Consider the following 20,837-nt stretch of genomic DNA (forward strand, 5'->3'; position numbering starts at 1 on the left):
TCCGATGACCTATGGAGAACTAAATATTCAAGGGTTCTTGATGGGATGGTTCTTTGCTGCACACAGCAGACCTTTGGCTTCTGCGTGTCCACTACAAAATTGTTGCAGTCCTGTTCTTACACTTTTGTATTTGTTATTTGGTTTTGCAACTGAGGTGCCCCTTAGGAATCAGAACCGTGGAACTTCACCTTGGTGGCCGGCCTGGGACGGAATGACTTGCTACTCTGGAGATCATGGGAATGGATCTGAATTTTCCAAACTGGTGACAAAGAAAGATGTTCACTCACGCTCCTGGCAAACATTCATAGCTCCGTGGTCGAATAAGCTCAGGAAGTGCTGCACCCACGAGTCTTTTCTTGGATTTTTTTTGTGTGTTTGTGTGTGTGTGTGTGTGTGTATTTGAGGATATTGCAAAGAAATCTGTTTAACGGCCTGCAAAGTCAGCAACTTTGTGTTGGGGAGACCGTTCTATCACCCCCACAGGGTTTAGAAAGTTCTTAGAGTTTAAATGCCTGCTATCTAATCTATCTCTGGGTGTAAATATATATATATGTATATATATTTATATATTTAAATATATAAATAAATGTATAAAATATATAAATATATGTATTTATAAAGTGTACCAAGGCCATCAAGTAATATAGCCAGAATCCTTAAAAAAATCCAAAGAATTCCAATCAACTTCATTTGTGATTGTTTTCTCATAAATACCTTTTAAAAAGAAATGTGCATGCTTCACTTTAATAGCACTATTAAAACTTTCGGCCTTGGGCCTAGAAGCAAAGCATCACTTGCATCAGCCTTGCATGATGAATCTGAAAGCTCAAGGGACTAATGGGTGGGTTCCCAGTGGCTACTTATTTCCCAAGGTTGTGTTTTGCCCTCAAACTAGGATTTTTATCATCCTGGCTGCACATAACAACCGCATGAGGAGTTTTGTCTTTTTTCCCAATAAAATTGACTGGGCTCTGTCTTAAGACAAATTGATTCAAAACACTTGGGCGTGGGTACTTTTTTTTTTTTTTTTTAACTCAGATGGTCCAAAGTGAAGGCAGACGGAAAAACACCTTCTGCAATCCTCCTCCTCCTCTCACTCCTAACACTGTGGTTTCCCAACCCCCAGGATGTCCATTGATGTTCCACTCCTTGGGCATAGAGGTCCCTGGCTCCTGGTCTTCTGATTCCTAGTTTCTATCATCATCTCCACCTGGCCTCCCAGTTCCTGTTCCACCTCTACACCAAATGTCTCCATTTTCTCTTCCCTTTAGCAACGCTTATTAATGGCCACACCTGGATCTTGTCACTGAAATGTTCATGACTCTGAAGGGTTAACTCTGGAATTTCACAGGGTTATGTTATAGGTTGCATGGTGACCCTCCAAAAGAATATGTCCACTGAGGTAGACCAGTGAGGATGAACTTATTTGGGAAAGGGGTCTATGCAGATGTAATTAAGTTAAGGACCTGCAGATGAGATCGGCGGGGATTAGGGTGAGACTCAAATCCAACCATGAGCGTCCTCTTGAGAGAAGAAAGTGGGAGAGAGGAGAGGAGACACACAGGAAAGAGGGCCACCTGGGCAAACGCAGAGTGTGGAGTAATTTATCTATTGCCACCAGCAGCCACCAGAAGCTAGTTTTCACAAATGCATTAAAGTTAGGAGCATTAAAGCTGTCTCTCCTTCAGAGCTTCTAGAAGAACCAGCCCCTGCTAACAACTTGGCTGCAGACCTCTGGCCTCCAGAATTACTAAGGAATCAATTTACGTGGCGTTCTGTTGCCCAGTTTACGGTTATTTCTTACGGCACCCACACAAAAACCACACATTACAACCTTGATTCTTTCCACATGTACCACAGTCTCAAACTCATTAAATGTCTTATCCTCAAAGTCATCTATGACCCTTTCTACTTCACTTTCCTCCATTCCTGCCCTGGATTCAATCAACAATCATTTCAATAGCGTCATCACCACCATGAATTCCTTGTGTGACTTGCTGTCCCAGTCCCTTAACAGTGCACCAGTGCAATCTCTCATCCTTCCCATTTTTTTGTCCCTGGGTTGTCAACCAGCGTGGACAAGATTGCTGACCCTTACAAGCACATCCTGTGTATGTTTATCAATTCTAGTTTTAACTGAATCTTCGGTACTGCCAAATAATCTTAAATTTGTCTTTACAGGATTCCCTTGGCCCTTGCCACCCAATCATCTTTCATAGTAAATGTTCCAGATTCTCATAATTAACCCTCTACCCTACTCCTGTCACCACCCTTAATGTCCAGCGAGTCTCCTGTTACACTAGAAAGGTATAAGCTGTCACATTTCAACTCTTTCAATCTTCCTCTCTGGAATCTTAAACCTGACCTCTATTTGTACCCATCCTGAACCTCTTCTGCTAGTCTCAGAGAAAAGCATATGCAGGGGGGCTTACCTATCCACCTGTCCTCAGACCCTTCCACCTCCATCAAGGTCTGAAAGCACACCTGGGAAGGAGACTTCAGATCCCCTACCTATAGCCCCTAACATCTCAAGCAGAGCCAGGAAATTAAAACAGGGAGAGAGAGGGGTTGTGTTACCTGACTCTGACTGAGGTCCCAACCCACCTGGAGTTCTGTGCTTCTTCCAGTCCACACGAAGGATGTATTTCAGATGTTTTTGACAGAGGAAGATGCCAGACCTCATTTCTGTAACAGTTGCTATCCCTGCAAACCAAGCTTTTTTTTTTTTTAATCCAGAAAAAGATTTTCTTAATGTATTTGTTAAAAAAAAAATCTTTGCCAGAACAACATTCAGTGACTTACTTTGTATTTTTGAATATGTAATAAATGCATTAAAAATTTCAAGCAATGTAAAAGATTATACAATCAAAAGCAATTCACATTTATCCCTGATTTCCTAGTTCTACACCCACCTCATCTTCCCTCCCTTGGAGCAACTTATCTTTACCAGTTTCTTGTGTATCCTTCCAGAGATAAACATGCTGTATCCTGCCTGTCATCATTAGAAACTATCAAGTCGATCCTTGGGAAAAAAGGTTCCAGGACCCCCAGGGATTACTAAAATCCACAGAAGCTCATTATACAAAACGGTGTAGAATTTGCTTATAACCTATACACATCCTCTCGTATACTTTAAAGCATCTCCAGAATGCTTATGATACCTAATACAGTGTAAATGCTATGTAAATGATGATTATTATGCTTTATATAAGGAATAATAAGAAATCTGTGCATTTTGAGTACAGATGCAGTTTCCCTGAAATATTTTCTATCTGCGATTGGTTGAATCCAGAGATGGAGAACCCACAGATTACAGAGAGTTGTTCTGTTGTATGTTGGAAATCCTCCCTATAAGCATGTGCAGAGCTGGGAATGTAACTCAGTGGCAAAGCACTCACCTAGCATGAGCAGAACCCCATATTCAGTCCTGAGTGCCTCTCCCTGCAAAATACAGAGCTGCCTGACTCTGTTAATTGGCTATTCCATAATTTGTTTAACCCACATTGATGTCTGTTTAAATTATTTCCAGTCTTCTGTGAATGTGTGTGTGCACACATTGAACTCAGGGGGCACTCAACCCCTGAACGACATCCCCAGCCCTATTTGCATTTTATTTAGAGACAGGGTCTCCTTGAGTTGCTTAGGGCCTTGCTAAATTGCTGAGGCTGGCCTTGAACTTGCGATCCTCCTGCCTCAGCCTCCCAAGTCTCTGGGATGACCCACGTGCGCACCATGCCAGGTTAATGCCAGTCTTAAAGCAAGCCAGTTAAAGACTTTTTGTTTTGTTTTGTTTAAAATAAATCAAGAATTCTGGTGGGTTCCTCACCAGGTGAGAACCTCAAAGGTAACAGAGAGGAGAGGGCCCAACTGACCACTGGGCAGAGGCAGCTGATGGGGCGGTGCCTGCGCCCCCCACTCATCCCACCAGGGGAACCCTGTCTGACCATGTGTCCCCCTTCTCTCCACCCCCCCCCCCAACCAGGAGCCTGATGCCTAGGACCCTGGAGACCCAGATCACGCTGGAGAAGACGCCCAGCTACTTTGTCACTCAAGAGGCCCCTCGGCGGATCTTCAACATGTCCAGAGACACCAAGCTGATCGTGGTGGTGCGCAACCCCGTGACGCGCGCCATCTCGGATTACACCCAGACGCTGTCCAAGAAGCCCGACATCCCCACCTTCGAGGGCCTGTCCTTCCGCAACCGCAGCCTGGGCCTGGTGGACGTGTCCTGGAACGCCATCCGCATCGGCATGTACGTGCTGCACCTGGAGAGCTGGCTGCGCTACTTCCCGCTGGCCCAGATCCACTTCGTCAGCGGCGAGCGGCTCATCACCGACCCCGCGGGCGAGATGGGGCGGGTGCAGGACTTCCTGGGCATCAAGCGCTTCATCACCGACAGACACTTCTACTTCAACAAGACCAAAGGGTTCCCTTGCTTGAAAAAAACCGAATCGAACCTCCTGCCTCGATGCCTGGGCAAATCCAAAGGGAGAACTCATGTACAGATCGATCCCGAAGTGATCGACCAGCTCCGGGAATTTTATAGACCTTACAATATCAAATTCTATGAAACGGTCGGGCAGGACTTCCGATGGGAATAAGTCACCCACCCACAGGCAAGGGTTTCCCCGATGGCCTCTTCCATGAAGTTCCATGAGACTCATCCTCCTCTTTCCAACCCACAGGCTCCCATCCCATCTTGGAACCAGGATGTCCAGCTGCAGTCCAGGACCACAAGAGGGTCCTGTCCCTGGCTCTTACTGCTCCTGGCACACCCATTCAGTTCCAGAATCATTCTCCCTCCCGCCGATCAGAGAGAGGCCTTGAGCAGTTCTGCTATCAAGAAGCGTGGCTCTCCCAAGGATAACAAATATCATAAGTGGTGATGGTTCTGTTGCTATGAACACAGCCGTGGGTCCCCGTCCCTGTCTACCCGGGAGTGGGGCTTGTGAATTCCAAGTGGCATGTATCTTCCCTCTGAGCTCAATTTCCCTGAGCATCCCTTGGTGGTGGGATGGGACACCGTCTTAGGAGCTCAACCAGAGATGGTAAAGCCAGAAGCATCCATCCGGCCCCTCCTGAGAGATAGACCCTTTGATGATGAAATAAGCCAGTGATTTCAAACAAATGCCTGTGTGGTCTCCACTGTTCTGGAAGGACACTGTCTTTGAAAACTACTCTGTGACTCCTTGCTCCCTGTGGACAAAAAAAAAAAGCACATAATTTTGCTGTTACGGGTACTTTCCTCACGCGAGCGTTCATGTTCAGCATGCGATGGAATCATGCTTGTCCATGTGAAATAAATATGGCTCTCTTGTGTCCTTGAGGCTGAGTTCTTCTCGACACACCCATTCATTCATTCAGCTCCTCCCAACACCAGGTGCAGCTGGGCCTGAGGACGGGCTGCAGCTTTTTGCTGCTGTGACTGAAAGACCTGACGAGAACAATTTTAGAGGAGGGAAAATTTATTTGGGGGCCCATGGTTTCAGAGGTCTCAGTCCATAGACTGAGCCCCCTCGGGACTTGAAGTGAGGCAGAACATCATGGCAGAAGAGTGTGGCAGAGGGAAGCAGCTCACATGACAATCCACTTGCCAGATGCAAAATATATACCCCCAGGACGTGCCCCTAATGACCCACCTCTTCTAGCCACCCTACCCGGCTTCAGTTACCACTCAGTGAATGCCTCTTCAACAGTGGATTGATTCACTGATTAAGACTCCCCCAAACCCAATTATTTCTCCTCTAAACCTTCTTGCATTGCTTAAACATGTGAGCTTTTGTGGGGGACACATCACATCCAAACCATAACAGCCTGGCATGGGGGAGAGGCCAGGGGGCAGAAATGGCAGGGGGGGAGTTCTTGCTAGCAAAGTCTGGCAAAGAAGGATCCTATGGAGACGTGCAGGGATGTTCTCTTTCTGAAACGTAAGTCTGGCTGGGTCAGTTCTCTGCTTGGACACTCTGGAATCAAAATCTAACTCACAAGGGCAGAAGACACAAAAGTCTAAGACATGAGATTTGTGTCTTGGTTCATCTTTCTGACCTAAGTATCTCCCAGGGCATCAAGTGATGGGTCCGTGGTACAGAGAAATCAAGGCTGTGGGTTCGCCCCTCTGAGCTTCCTCTATGCAATTGGAGGGAATTGGAGAAATGATACAGAAGAAAGAGCTATTATCAGCAGGAACCTGAGGTCCACCTTCTGGTGACCAGAAAAGGGATGGATTATATATAAACTGCCCTTATATATCCCCCATCCCAAAGTATTTGGTGTCCTGGAATCCTGAGCCAAGCAGTAGCCAAAGCTGTATGCAGAGGGACAGAATCACACTGGGGTGTGAAGAAAACACCTGATAAAGAGTCAGTAAAATGTGCTTGTTTATCCTGATTGGGAAGAGTTCAGTCAGAATTGATGAAGATTCTGAATTTTATGTGCATTAATGCAGCTTAACTCCTTGGCATTACAAACATTCTCAGACTGCCCAGACTAAGTAGCCTCCCAGTCTTAATGAATAGGTATGAGTCTGTGGTAATTAGCATATCAATCATTGTATGCAAATGAGAGAGGCTAAAGTACCTTAAAAAAAATTCTAGTTTAAATGAGTGAAATTCAGAGTACATGAATCTGCTCAGCAAACTCTAATTTTTAATCCAGTGCAAATGGTCCCTTTTACCCAGTCTGCCCCGGGGCAAACTTGCTCACATTCCAAATTAGTGAGGTTTAAATAAATGAAGTCTGACTATTCAATAGGAAACCAAAAAGGAAGTCTCTTGTGTGCTTGTGTGTCTTTGTGTGTGTGTGTGTGTGTCTGTATGTGTGTGTGTTTGCTGGTGTATTTGCTGAAACAGAATCCCAAATTGGCAGTACCTTAAGCGATTGACGTGTGTTTCTCTGTCGCTGAGAACCCAGAGCGTGTGACAGGTCCAGGACATCAGAGACTGGTCTCCAGGTGCCTGTGATTCAGGATGGTTCACCTTTGTGCATTCCACTCATCAGGAAGGGAGTGAGACGCTAATGAGGACCACCCAAAAGAGAGCAAACAGGGCTATCGATTGAGAGCTTGCTAGAGCTAGGAGCCGTGCATCTGGCAGAGACTCAAGGCAGCAGAGGAGGAGAAAGGTTTATAGTGGAACCAAAGAAAGGCTTCAAGTCACCCTGGAGTGGAGGCTGTTTGTTATCGGGGCTGTTGGTGGGGAGCTGGACACAGACTCATTAGAAGTGAGACAGCTTCTGTGAGTAGTTTGGGGACACACTTGACTTTTTCTAGTTGGTCCTGAGTTGGAGGCAAGGACAGATATAGGGAAGCGAGCCATCTTTGACCAAGTCCTGAACAGTTCTGGCCCAGATGGTGCAGAGGTGGTGGGTCAGAGGTCCACTGTCAAGTTGTCTGGCTACTGTCCATGCGTATAGTTAGTATCTCAAAAAGAGCAAAAAGGGGCACTGGAAGAACATGCCTCTTCCATTTGAGGTTGCAACATCACAACTTTCCCACGCTGCGGATAGTGCCCCCTAAGGGTGGATGAAGGTAGTGCTACTATTTTCACCCACATTGCCTTGAGTAGAGAACTCAGTCCCTTGATCACACTGAAATGTGAGAGAAGCTGGGAAATGTAATCCTGAATTGGCGTCCTACTGTGTTCAGCTAAAAATAGGGGATTCTCCTGTAGAAGGAGAGGACAGATATTAGGGATACCTAACCGTCCTAATCAGAGAATCTTATCCACACAGCAAATTTTGTGGGTGTGTATGTTTCTCTCGACACCTTGGGGAATGCCGGCTGTGAGTCACCTCACAGAGAGCATGTGTCCACCCTGTGTCTGACCCTGCTTTGTCCCCACCCTGCTTCTGTCTACAGACAACATGCTACAGAGGCAAGCACCATTTGGGGAGCCCGAAAGGACTGACATGAAGCCCTACCTTTGCAATGTCCTGACTGTGGACAAATTATCTAACTTCTCTGGGCCAATTTTTACCATTAGTAAACTGGGACGTAGAGTGAACTTATGATAAGAGATTTCCAACGTGCCTTGAATTAAGTCACTCTTGCAACCCAGGATCCAGTGGCTGGGTCCAAGCCGGCTCAGTCTAGACTCTGGGATCCAGAGTCTCTGGCAAGATAGAACTAATATCCATTGCGCCCAGGGTGTGAACAAAGTCCCACTTGCTGATTAGATAAAACAGGTGCAATGACAGTGCATCTCCCAGGAACCAGAGGGACGTGATATGGTCTGTTCCTCACCCTGGTAAAGAACCTACTGGGTGAAATCCCAGAAGTGAAGAATTGATGGGATTTCACCCAACCGGGCCTCTACTTACTGAACACTTCTGCAAACTGGCCGGGTGCCAAGGCTGCACAGTGTGTGGTCTTTATTCCTGTCCCCACCCACGGAGCTCTCCAAGGAATGAGAGTCACAGAAACAAATAACTGTTATCTACCTTGATGAGGACAACAGGAAGTGACATCCTCAGGATCCTCATCTTTGGGAGAAGAGTGCCACCTGCCAGCCGGAAAGTCCCCTGGGGGCATGATTTTTTTAGGGGAGCGCCTTAAGATCAAGGATTAAGGATCCTGGGCTAAATTCTGGAACAGGATTTGTCTCTAAGTCTGTCTGCACCACGCCCCAGTCTAGGGGCTACTCTTTTCCCCCAGATTCAAGGTGGACCTCACACCTGTCTACCTGTAGTAGGTGCAGAAATAGAGATCCACTCCTTTCCCAGGAGAATACGGACTGCTGTCTTCCTGGCTAGACAAATGTCACCTCATGTTCCTTCCTCGCCTTTCAGAGTTCAGCCCCAGAGACGAACAGTCAACTTAGGCCGATAAATAGGTGTCCCGTGGGCTCCTGGCCCTGACAATGAACTTGGCACTGTTTTTTTCCTGATAAGTCTGGAGAGCGTGTGGCTCTTATCAATTGGGGGTGGGAAGTCCACATAAATATCCCAAAACGAATGTATAAAAGACTCGTTCCATTTTTCTTGTGTGGAATGAAAACATCAATGTCCTATTTAAATAGAAAGTGTATTCCTAATGGGCTTTTTTTCCCTCCCCCAGACCAGAGTGACTTAAACGAATTAAAGAATTAGCCTCTCCAATTCAAGAAGCCTGGGGTTGGAATGTTAGAGCCAGAACAGCAGTTGTTGTATGATTAGGGACTAAGGCTCTTTCTGTCTTTCTACTACAATCCTGAGCCCACGGTTGTGTGTGTTGCTGTGCCCAAAATATCTAACAAGAGGGACTTGGAGGAAGGCAGGTTTATTTTGGCCCATGGTGCAGAGGTCTAGTCCACAGTTCTGGGAAAAGTGGAAAGCCATGGTGGAGAGAGCTGCTCCATTGAAGAGAGCCAGGAAGCAGAGAGAGGATGTGGATCAAGGGGCCAAAGATAAGATGCACCCTTCCAGGACAGACCCCTAGTGACCCACCTCCTCCAGTCATGCCCACCCTGCCTACAGATATCACACAGTTCGTTTAAACTAGACAGACTGATTAGGTTCCAGCTCTCACAGCTTAATCAATTCACCTCTGAACATCCCTGCATTAACACAGGAGCTTTGGAGGACACCCCATATCCAAACCACAACATTTGGCTTCCATCCTCATAGTCCAAGATGGCTGCTGGGGCTCCAATCACCACAGCTATGTTCCATCTAGAAAGATAAGGAAGGAAGGAAGGAAGGAAGGAAGGAAGGAAGGAAGGAAGGAAGGAAGGAAGGGAGGGAGGGAGGGAGGGAGGGAGGGAGGGAGGGAGGGAGGGAGGGAGGGAGGGAGGGAGGGGAACTTTCCTTCTAAGTCAACCCACTTTGAGGAGATTTCTCCCAAAATTTACCAAGTGACTGATGTTTATCTTTTGGCCACCTCGAGTTGTAAAGGCCAGAAAATGTCATCTCTTTGCTGAGTGAATATGTTGCCTCTCTGACAACCCAGGATTTTGATGCTAAGGAAGAAGGAGAGAAGAGATACGGAGAAGGCACTTAACAGTCTCTGTTACAATGCAACCCCGACCGTTTGAAAAAGCTGTCTCTTCGCATACCAACATTTTCCAAGCAATCTTCAAAGTGGCTCCAGCATTTCCCATATTTAAGACCTCCAATATCTCTTCCCATCCTTTCCCATCATTAACCAGTTTTAAACTACCGTCACAGCACCACTGAACGCAGGGCTAGGAAGAGATGTGCACAATCAACTATAAGGAGACAGAACTAAACAGCCCTGGCACATCTCTGCCTTATCTCTCCTCTCCCTGTTTCCCAGTCCAGGAAACGCTGGAGATGAGGAATCAGAGGCCCTAGCGTTTGTTACGCACCCGTGTGCCTGTGCCCAGATTTCACCTGAGCCCTGAGCACGGGACCAGACACATTTTCAACACTAAGTCAGATGACATTTCATCTGATGACGCGATGGAGTCACTTCTAGTAGTCCACCTAAATTCAATTCCATTGAATTTGTCCACCTTTGGCCCTCCCATTCCCTTCTACCACTTCTAGTAGTCCACCTAAATTCCATTCCATTCTGTCAGAGGGAGAAAAGGAGAGATGACTTCAATGGCGTAAGTAATTTTCTCTCCCATTTTGCAGATAAAATGAACCTATAACTACACAATATCCATGAGAAGGGAGGTTGGTATCTTTTGCCCTCCAAGTCCAAGGATGTCCTCCACAGTAGGAGCATTCTGCCTCCACACTAACTGTGACTCTAATGTGGATCGTTACTTTTTATGCCCCACAGCTCCTCAGTGCAAATCACCTAGTTCTTCAGGTGTCCAACTGGAAAACAGATATCTGTTGCAAAGATGGTCCATTCAAATTGTGGTTTGAATATTTATCCTCTGCAAAATTCATGTTGAAACCTAATCTCCCCAACACAACAGTAGCAAGAGGGAATTAGGCCACAGGGCTCCTCATTCATGGGTGGAGAATGAGATCCTTAAAAAAAAAAAAAGCTGAAGGGGATGAGTCTGTCCACCTTTGGCCCCCCCCATTCGCTTCTGCCATCGGAAGACACAGCATCCAGGGCTCCATCTTGGAAAGAGCAACTGGGGCCTCACCAGACACAGAAACTACTGGTGCCTTGATCTTGGACTTTCCAGTCTTCAGAACTATGGGAAATAAATTTCTATTGTTTATAAACTATGCAGCCTGGGGTGTTTTGTTATAGCAGCACAAATGGACTAATACTGCATGAATGGTAAAACCGGCAATGTTGGATTGAGGGGACTTCTGAAAGCAAGTTTTGCTTATGTCCCTTTGTCCCTGATCTGTTGACTTTGAAACCCCATCTCTGAGTAAGCTGTAGCTCCACTTTATCTGACCTCACCATTGGGCATCTGTCCCCACTGGCACAGAGCCACAAGTAATAATCATCAGACAGGAGGAGAAGGAATTAGATTATGAAGGAAAGATATAAGAGAAAAGCAGGGGGAGGGATGGAAGGGCTTCTAGAAACTTCTGAATTCTTACATGGTCCTTCCTCCTGCTTGGGGAGAGGGTGTGATTTGTTATCTTTCCTCACTCAACAGAGTGTTTGGGAAAACGCATCCGGGGGACATGTGTATGAACTGACATTTATTTTATCCCCATGTGCCTCGAAGGCCTGGAGATGAGTCTACGTGACTGACACATGTCTGGCTGATGCCCGTTTGACTGGAACATGATTGGCTGCACACGGCTAATTGGATCGTGGCTGACTGACACATGCCTTATGGACATGGCCCGTCTCAGCACACGGCAGTCTGGAGCTTGTCTGAGGAGTACCGGTCTGATTGACATAGGCTCAACCCTGCCGTCTTGCCGCCTGTCCATCTCACCATCCTGTCCTTGGGCTCCTGCGAAGGGGCTCTGCTCCTCTCCAGACCTAGTGTGGGACAGATGCATTTGTAGCCTGACTGTGGCTGTACCTCAGCCCCCGACTTGGCTCTTCCGTGCTCTGTAGTTGGCTGTGCCTGCAGCCCACTAAACCCAGCAGAATCGGATCCTGATGGAGTTCCGTGCAAGGCCCTTTTACCGTAGCTTTAAAGGTCTTTTATGCCCATTTCAAAGTCCCCTGCCCTCATGGCAAGGCTAGCACCGTTCAGAACCCTGAGACAGAGGCCCAGGAAGGAGATTCTGGGTAAGATGGAAAAAACAAAGATTCAATGACAGAGGAAAAGAATTCAGGACACAAAGGCATTTTATACAGGACTCGGATTTTTCTCCTGTCCTTGAATAATAATATCATGACTTCTATACTAGTTTAAGGGAATAAAGTCCTTTCACATACTTTAAATCATTTTCTCTTTGCAATAACTTTAAGAATTTTATTCCTGCTTCTCAGAGGGAAGAAATTGAAGCCCAGAGACTTTTTTTTTTTTTTTTTAAAGGGAATTGCCTGAGGTTACACAGTCGGGACTCAAATGGGCAACTTCTAACTTGAAATTCCTTATCTTTATAGAGAAGAGACTTAGGCCACAACGCTAAATTTTAAATTGTCTTCTGAGAAGAACTGGCCACCAATGAAGTTTGTTAGACCTGGGAATGGAAAACAGATATGCAATGGCTTTGATAGTGTTTTCTAAGTCCAGTATGTTATTATCTGAGAAGGGGAGATAAGAAGAAGAAATTGGGCACAGTTCTAATATTTCATTTATACGACTACAAGGACAAGTCTCAAGGGGTATGGAGTGGGAATTGAACCAAGCCTGTCCTCCAAAACCAAACTGACTTGAAGGAGTGAAGTTGATACCACAGGGGTCAATACTAAATTCTAGATTAAAAAGTTCAGTAATTAAGGGGCTGGGATTGTGGCTCAGCGGTAGAGCGCTTGCCTCGAACATGGGAGACCCTGGATTCGATCCTTGGCAACCACATAAAAATAAATAAGTGAAATAAAGGTATTGCATCCAACTACAACTAAAAAATAAATATATTTTTTTAAAAAAATCAGTAATTAAAAAGAAAATAGAATCCCATCAAGGACACTATCAAATAGAAAAGTTCTGCCATGACTGAGCTCAAACACAGCTCTGAGTTTCCTAATTGTCAAGACAAAGAAGAAAATTGATGGAAAATATACCTCCGCTGGTCTAAATATGTGAGCTCAATGGAGAAAGAATCAATCTCCTGAAGGAAATCTTCATAAAAGAGATGCTGGTCAATATAATGTATCTTTGATAATTACTTTCACAGGAAATCCTAGGATAATCCACACATTAGTGTTTGCTAGATAAAAATATAAGGGTAAATCTGAATTAATAAGTGTATAAGATAATGGTTCCATGAAGGTGATTCTGTTGGGGAAGGTCAAGATGATATTGCACAAGGATTACAAATTAGGGGCAATCGAGTTTGACAGAAGGATAAATCCTGTGGAATTCAGAGAGTGGTGATCATCTGACCCCCCCCCCCCAAAAAAAAAAAAAACCTCAGCCATCTTCTTCTGTTACTAGCTGTAGACAGAAGATTCACCATGAACACTGGTGACTACACAAAGGACAAGTGCTCTGTGGCTTTGTTGGAAAAAAAAAAAAAAAAAGGTCTACCTAATAGAGAAACTGGGCAAAAAGTCAACAAAAATGATAATTTGTAATGAAAACAATTAAAAGCTTTGGTTAGTCTACAGAAAGGAGGATTATTGGAAAAGCCACAGTCCGCCAAGAGTATGCCTCTTAAGACGGTTCTCGGTTAATTAAAAAATTCAACAAATGCTCTGTCGAGTCCCTAAAATAACATCAGAGCCCTGGCCTTGAAGATTCTGAGGTTAGAAGGCTCCAGAGTCCCGCTGTGACCTTGTCACTCAAATGCCTGCCACGGCCAAGGGGAATCTACTGAAGTCCCAATGATTATTTTTTTAATGTGTTCTGCCGACTTGAGTTTATGATAGTGAATCACACGAAATTGCCCGGACTTGGCTGTGTTGATCTTGTAGGCAAACTCCCAGGACTCCACCTAGTCTCAATTTTTAGGAATTTAGGTTACATGGTCAGCTTCTACCCCTAATGTCTAGTTTCCATTAGTGACTTGGATATATTTAAAATCAGATCATCTGCATAAACAGATGGATTTAAAATGTTGCTTTCCCACTCACGCTTTATGAAATGATAATATGCAAATTCTCATTAATCTTTGGCATCCGGGTCTGGTTTTTTTTTTTTTGCCCTGCCCAACAGCTCTCTGCTGAGGCTGTCTGGGAAGCTCCTCTTTGCAAACCCAGGCATGGTCACCTGGCAGAACCTCCTCCCAGTTCCATGCACCCATTCCCAGGACATTAAGACAGTTGAACTCTCTGGTCCTTGGTTGAGAATGGATGGAGTCATGATCCAAGCAGTGTCATCATGTCACATGGGGCTTGTTACGAGGACCTTCCAGGAGCTTGTTTACCTCCAACGCTTGCACGGTGGGTTCACGTGGCCCAGAATGGGGACTAAATCTGCGCCAGGCTTCTCTGCCTTCTCTGTATTACATTTCTTCTCCTGTTCTGTCTCCAAGTCCATCCAGCGACCTATATAAACATCCCAAATTAGCACTGAGTCAGCTCACTTCAGGCGGCACACACAGAACATCGTGATTCCAAAGAAAATAACGTAAAAGGGTGTCTCTTTTAATATAGACTTTATAAAGTCTCAAATGTAAGATGACTCTTGTCTTTTCTGAGAGAGTCTCTTAGTGGGGGAGGCTGTCACCTCTAACAGTTGCATATTTTATTTTGAGTACAATAACCTTTGGGGGGGGGGAGTTATCAGCAAAATGGCCCACAGGTAACAGTGTGAATGAAATCTTGGTGTAGAACGATTTCATGTTTCTCATTTGGATGCCAAGATTTTTCTGCCAAATACAGGTTTTCTTCCCTTTTTCCCTCCCTCTCTCCCTCCCTTCCTTCTTTCCTTCCTTCCTTCCTTCCTTCCTCCCTCCCTCCCTTCCTTCCTTCCTTTGGCATAAGTCCCAGGTAGCTAATTCTACCTGGCGTCATTTTGTCATTATCTCTTGGAACCTGCGATGGATGAAAGGATATTGGTGTGCCCGTCTGTCACATCAATACAACTGAGATAGGACAGAAGAAACAAAAGATAGGTAGAGACGACCCGAAAGGAAGGACAGCAAACTATACCTTCAATCAGAAAGACTTTCACGAAAGTTCCACAGACCTTGGCTCCCCAAGCCAGGTCTCTCTCTGGGGCCTGTCACTTCCAAATTTCAGGTAAATCTACAATTTTCACTTAAGATCTTAGAAGGTACTGAAAATTCAACCACTTATGAAAGTTGCTCTGTGCGCTGTTTATTAGCCCAATAAATAACTATATTTTTAGAATAGTTGGAGCAAAGAAAAATAGGAAGCCTATCATCTATTTTTCCAGAAACCTAAAATATAGGGTACTCTCCCAATATTACCTATTGATAAGATAGTGGAGAGCTGTCACCCTAAGGAGCCTGAGAATGGCCAGACCACCCTTTGTGGTCACCAGATTGATGTCATGCCTGCTCCTCACAGGGTTTCCTTTCAAATAAGAGCCTGAGACCCCAGAAGCATCTCCCACTCTGAAGACAGGCCTGTGCTCTCTCTTGAATGCTTTTTTAAATAAGGCTCTTTCTATGCCTCTAACCTATCCGTCTTTAAATTCATTTCTGTGATATCTGCCAAGAAGCCCACTCGTCCTGAGTTGGGGTTCCCCTCTACAGGAACTCCCCAGATCTCCTCTAGTGACGGAACATGTTTCTGGTTCATCTAAAAACTGCAGTCTCCTTTTATGCTGTTGAAAAATGGAATTTGCTCTCCTACCCACTTGAATTTTCACAGTAAATTTATAAAAATAAGAGAGAGACCAAAAAAAAAGAGAGAGAGAGAGAATTAAAACTCTTGGATCAATACGATTAAGATAGTCTGACTTGGCCTATAAATGATTTATACATATGAAATCAAAGCCAATCATATACCAAGGGTCTGAGTTTATTTGTTCTAAACACTCTCTACTGAGGGAAACCCAACCAAACCATGGTCCATGGTCAGATAACTGAACTACAGCCTCCATCCATCCCTCAGGAAGAACATTAGGTAAGAAGTCCCGATCTTCAGTTTGTGAAGCTGAAATATGACATTGAGATTTCAGGGATTCTTGATGGGGGTCAGTGTTTCCTGAATTTTAGACATCTGAACATCATTTTATAATTTTGGCATATTTGCATGTCATTTGTACTATTATTATTTATTCTTTGTCTTTAAAGCATCTCTTTTTTTATTTGCTTCAGTTATTTTAAAAGGAAATTCTGTGTTTGCTGTCATAAATGGAAAAAATCAGTTCCACGAATGAATTAAAACACAAGAGAACCACCCTTGCTCTAAAGGAATGTCTCGCTCCCATTCATCGGGTTCCCAGGAGAAGGATTTTTTTTCACAAAACACTCTTAGATTCTGGTCTACCCTTCCTCTCTGTGCAGAATTTACCTGGTGGGTGGGTGTTATGGTTTGGATAGGTGACGGCCCTCAAAATTTCATGTGTGCAAAATACAAGAACGTTCAGAGGTGAATTGACTGGGTAATGAAAGATGCAACCTAGTTAATGGCTTAATCCACTTATATGGATTAATCCACTTATACGGATTAACTGGGTGGTAACTGTAGGTAGGTAGGGTGTGACCAGAGGAGGTGGGTCATTGGGGGGGGTGTGCCTTTGGGGTGTATATTTTGTCCCTGGTGAGTGGAGCTCTCTCTCTGCCTCTTGGCTGCTCTGTCCTGAGCTGCTTTCCTCTGCCCCCTCTTCCACCACGTTCTGCCTCACCTTGTGCCCAGACTATGGACTTGGCCAACCGTGGACTGAGACCTCTGAAATCTTGAGTCCCCAATCAACTTTTCCTCCTCTACTTGTTCTTGTCAAATCTTTTGGTCACAGTGACGGGCGGGAAAGCTCGATGAAACAGTCGGTTCAGTCCTTGGTCCAATTTCCTGATGGGATTGAGCCGATTTATCAACAATGTTTAGTTTTTGTCTCTTTACGTCCTTTATCTGTCCAGGCCAGGGTCAGGCACTATCTGGGCAAGTGTGCCTGTTCCTCAGACTTGGCATTTTCCTCAGGAGGACTGTCCAGCGGGGGTTGAAGTGGGGAGGGGACTTATGGGGCCCCTCAATTCGCAGAATCAGATCCCAATCTAGCCTTTATCATAATAAGGGTATGGTTGTCATCTCCCAATCTACCTTCTGGTTTTGACAATTTTTTTTTCTCAATTGGTTCAGAATTCAGATGGAAAAATAGATTTATTTATTTATTTTACCTTATGGGATTCTTTCAAATCCCAACAAATATTTATATATTTTTTAAAAATTTCAGTGCTGTACCTAAAACCCTCTCACCTACCAACAATAAGACAACTCTTCTCACTCTGAAGTACTCTGAGTATGGATAATGAATAGGGAGATTACAGAAATTTACCCTTTTTTTTTTCCTAGCTAGAATATATTACACTTTGAGTTCACCCCAATGGACTCCATTCGAGGAGTTTAATAACAATAATTTGCAATCATTGGGACACTCAAATCTGGGAGGAAAATCCTAAAGCATTCTAGCGGCTGAACATTTTCTCCAGGAACAAGGGTGATATTCAAAAAAAAAAAATTTATAAATTCAGTACCACAGTGGCTCTGACCAATGAGGCTAAAGGCCAACTGTATACAACCAGGGTGGCTTTCTTCTGTTCAGAGTCATGGAAACTTCTCTAAAGCCTTGCTACCCAAAGTGTGGTCTGCAGACCAGCAGCATCTGTATCCCCTGGGAGCTTCTGGAGATGCACAATCCCAGGTGGGCATCAGAATCTGCATTTTCACAAAATCCTCAGGTGATTTGTGCGCACATTAGGGTGGAAGAGGCCCCAATGCATTTCCAAAGAGCTGCCAGGTAACGCTAGTCTGCAGATCCCATAGATACAGGATTGGGGAGGGAACACTTCCCAGCCATTAAACCTGTATGTGCACCCCAACTTCTCCCTCAAGTTCTATGAAAGGTCTGAGGCCACAGGAGCACCCCTGCAAAACCAGATTCCGTCCCTCTGAGAGCCAGGCACCAAGTCTCCCATTTATAGTTTTTGCTGCCTCTTATGCTATTAATAAATAAACCATCTCCTGAAGGATTTTGGAGAGTCCCCGAGTTACCTTGCATCCAGCATTGAAGTCATTGGTGATGAGAAGAATAGATGTCCAAAAAGCAGAAAACCTGAAACGAACAAGGGCCAATGTTAACATGTGCTACACTCTCACGGCAAGTTCACAGATGTCGGTTCTAGTATGTTCCACATGTTTGACATTTTGAAATGAAAAGATAAACGACGAGGTAAAAGTAATAGAGACCCCAATTGAGACAGGAAAAACTGCAAAGAATAAAAATCACTCATCATTCCACTGCCCAGAGGTACCTTGGAATATTTGTCCTCTTAGTCCTTTTTTTTTTTCCTTATTAAAAGGGACATTTCAAATTTGCATTTTTATTATAATCATTTAAGCTCACGCTGTTAATTCTTTCTTCATAAATTCCAACTGTAATGGTTACAGAAGTGGAGATAAAAATGGGAGAGGAGGGAGAGACAGGGAAGCCAGCCAGCCACAAGCCAGGGTGGGATTTCTCCTTGGAGCGGTGGGCACAGGGCAGGACACGGGACACCTGTGACATGGGCGGCATCAGCACGGGCCCTCAAAGGTGTGGGCCCCTGGACAGCAAGCCAAGCCCAGCAGAGGCCTTTCCGCAGGGAGCTCCTAACGAGGGAGCTTAGAGGAGAGGCCAGGGCCCTCCTAACTTCCGCTGCCAGAATAAACTCAGAGAGGAAACTGCTTTGCCCATCAGGAAGCTTCTCCTGGGCAATGCTGACTCCCCGGAAATTCACTTCCTACTCATCACAGCAACCAAAACCCCAGTCCAGAAAAAGAAAACTACAAAAATACAAGCCTTCCCGTCTCCTCTCAGTCTGAAATTTAAAAAGATGCAACAAGGGCCCCCTATGCTCTCCAGCAAAACCCATTTTTAAAAAGCCAGCCAGGCATGATGGTGCAGGCCTGGATTCCCAGCCACTGGGAAGGCTGAGGCAGGAGGATCCCAGGTTCAAGGCCAGCCTTCCACGTTCCATCCCTAGTAACACAAAGTGCCTCTCTCTCTCTCTCTCTCTCTCTCTCTCTCACTCACACACACACACACACACACACACACACACACAAGAATGCATAAGAAAATCCCCCTCTGTAAAAATACCCAAGGAAAAAAAAATTATAGGAGGAAAAAAAATAAAACTGAGAGAAGATTCCAGACTTTAAAAAAAGAGTGCGCTCAAAGATTCTTCGAAAATGTAAGCCAAGACAAATGAAAAACTTTTTGTAATTATTCCTAGTCTGTACTTTTTTTTTTTTTTTGAGACTTGAGAAGACATTGCATTTATAAAAAGAGACCAATTAAGAAACCCTGTTTTCGGCCACAAGAAGGCATGGGTGGGGTTAGGAGGACGGGCTTGGGTTTCCGTAAACCAGGTTCAAATGCGTGCCGTCGTTGTTTTAGCTGTTCGAGTTTGTTCAAGAAAAGGCCCCTGTGCCTCAGTCTCCTCATCTGTAAAAAGGGTTGGTAATGATAGTCCCTTCCCCACAGAATTCCAGGGAGTATTAAATGTGATGATAGATACCAGGTGTTCGGCAAAACGGTCAATCATGCTTATGTACTTTTTTTGCTGTAAAAAAAAAAAATTTACTGACTCTTAAAAAGTGACGGACCACTTTTGTTTTCTGGGGGTGAATCTAGCCTGGGTGTTCACCTCTATTCCCTCTCCAAATTGCACTGGAATGATAAAAGGCAAATCCCTTCAATAACCCCAGAATAGACTCACCAGAGGCTCTGGAACATTCCGGGAAGGCGTGAAGCAGACAGGGCCCAGGGCTCCCTCCCGACTATTCCAAGGCACATGGAGTCCTTGGCAAGACCAGCCCCGGTTGCCCAAGGCTCCCTGGCTGGCCCTCCCTTCCCAGGAAGCAGTGCGGCTTACAGAGGAGAGGAATGGAGAGAGCAGAAGTTGCTGATTCAAAAGGTTGGTAAGGGATGAAAGGATTGATTTGAAGGAATTCAAGAAACGGTATAGATCAACATATATGTTGGTTTTTCCTTCATCGGTGGGACAGGTAGCAGGAGCTGCACAATGTGCATGCTTGTGTGAGCGTGTGTGAGTGTGTGTGTGTGTGTGTGTGTGTGCACACATTGGGTTGTCCACATGAGGATCTAGGAACAGCTAAGAATGTGGCATTGGGCCAGGCATGATGGTGCTCACTTATAATCTCAGCAGCTGAGGAGGCCAAAGCAGGAGGTTCATGAGTTCAAAGCCAGCCTCGGCAACTTAGCAAGGCTCTCTAAATTTCAAAAAGGTGTGTGTGGGGTGGGGGGGGCTGGGGATGTGGCTCAGTGGTTAAATGCCCCGGGATTCAATCCCTGGTACACCCTTGTCCCCAGAGGGGAGGGGGTGGAATGTGGCATTGGAGGGATTGTGTGTTTAGAAAGTGGAGTAAATTCCTGAATGTCTGTCTGTACGGAGATGCAGAGATGCGTCTGGAACAACTAAGAGGAAGAAAGATCTCTTCTGGCTCATAGTTTCAGAGGACGAGGTCCCTGGTCAGCCAGCTCCAAGCCAGACCATCATGGAAGAAGGTCCTGCAGAGGAATAATTCTCAGAAAACAGAGACAGAGAGAGAGAAAGGAGAGCCAGGGACAAGCTCTCATCCCCAGGGGCAAATGCCCAGGGACCTCCTTCCACTAGCCACACCAACCAGCCCACAATTGCAGCCTGTAGTCCCTTCAAATTTTTAATCCACCAAATAGATGAGGTCCAAGCTCTTCTAACCCAATCATTGCCTCAAAGCC

General features: G+C 45.2%; 1 protein-coding gene across 1 annotated transcript in view; it reads left to right on the forward strand.

The window, feature by feature from the left end:
• Hs3st2 (heparan sulfate-glucosamine 3-sulfotransferase 2) overlaps positions 1 to 4,601 on the forward strand; it is an 81,519-nt gene extending 76,918 nt beyond the window's left edge. The window contains exon 2 of the mRNA XM_026392170.2: positions 3,983 to 4,601. Coding sequence (XP_026247955.2) covers positions 3,983 to 4,601 — 619 coding nt within the window. The remainder of the gene's footprint in view (positions 1 to 3,982) is intronic.
• The last annotated feature ends 16,236 nt before the right edge of the window (positions 4,602 to 20,837 follow it).

Source organism: Urocitellus parryii, chromosome 9, assembly GCF_045843805.1.
Source record: "Urocitellus parryii isolate mUroPar1 chromosome 9, mUroPar1.hap1, whole genome shotgun sequence".
Lineage (NCBI taxonomy): Eukaryota > Metazoa > Chordata > Mammalia > Rodentia > Sciuridae > Urocitellus > Urocitellus parryii.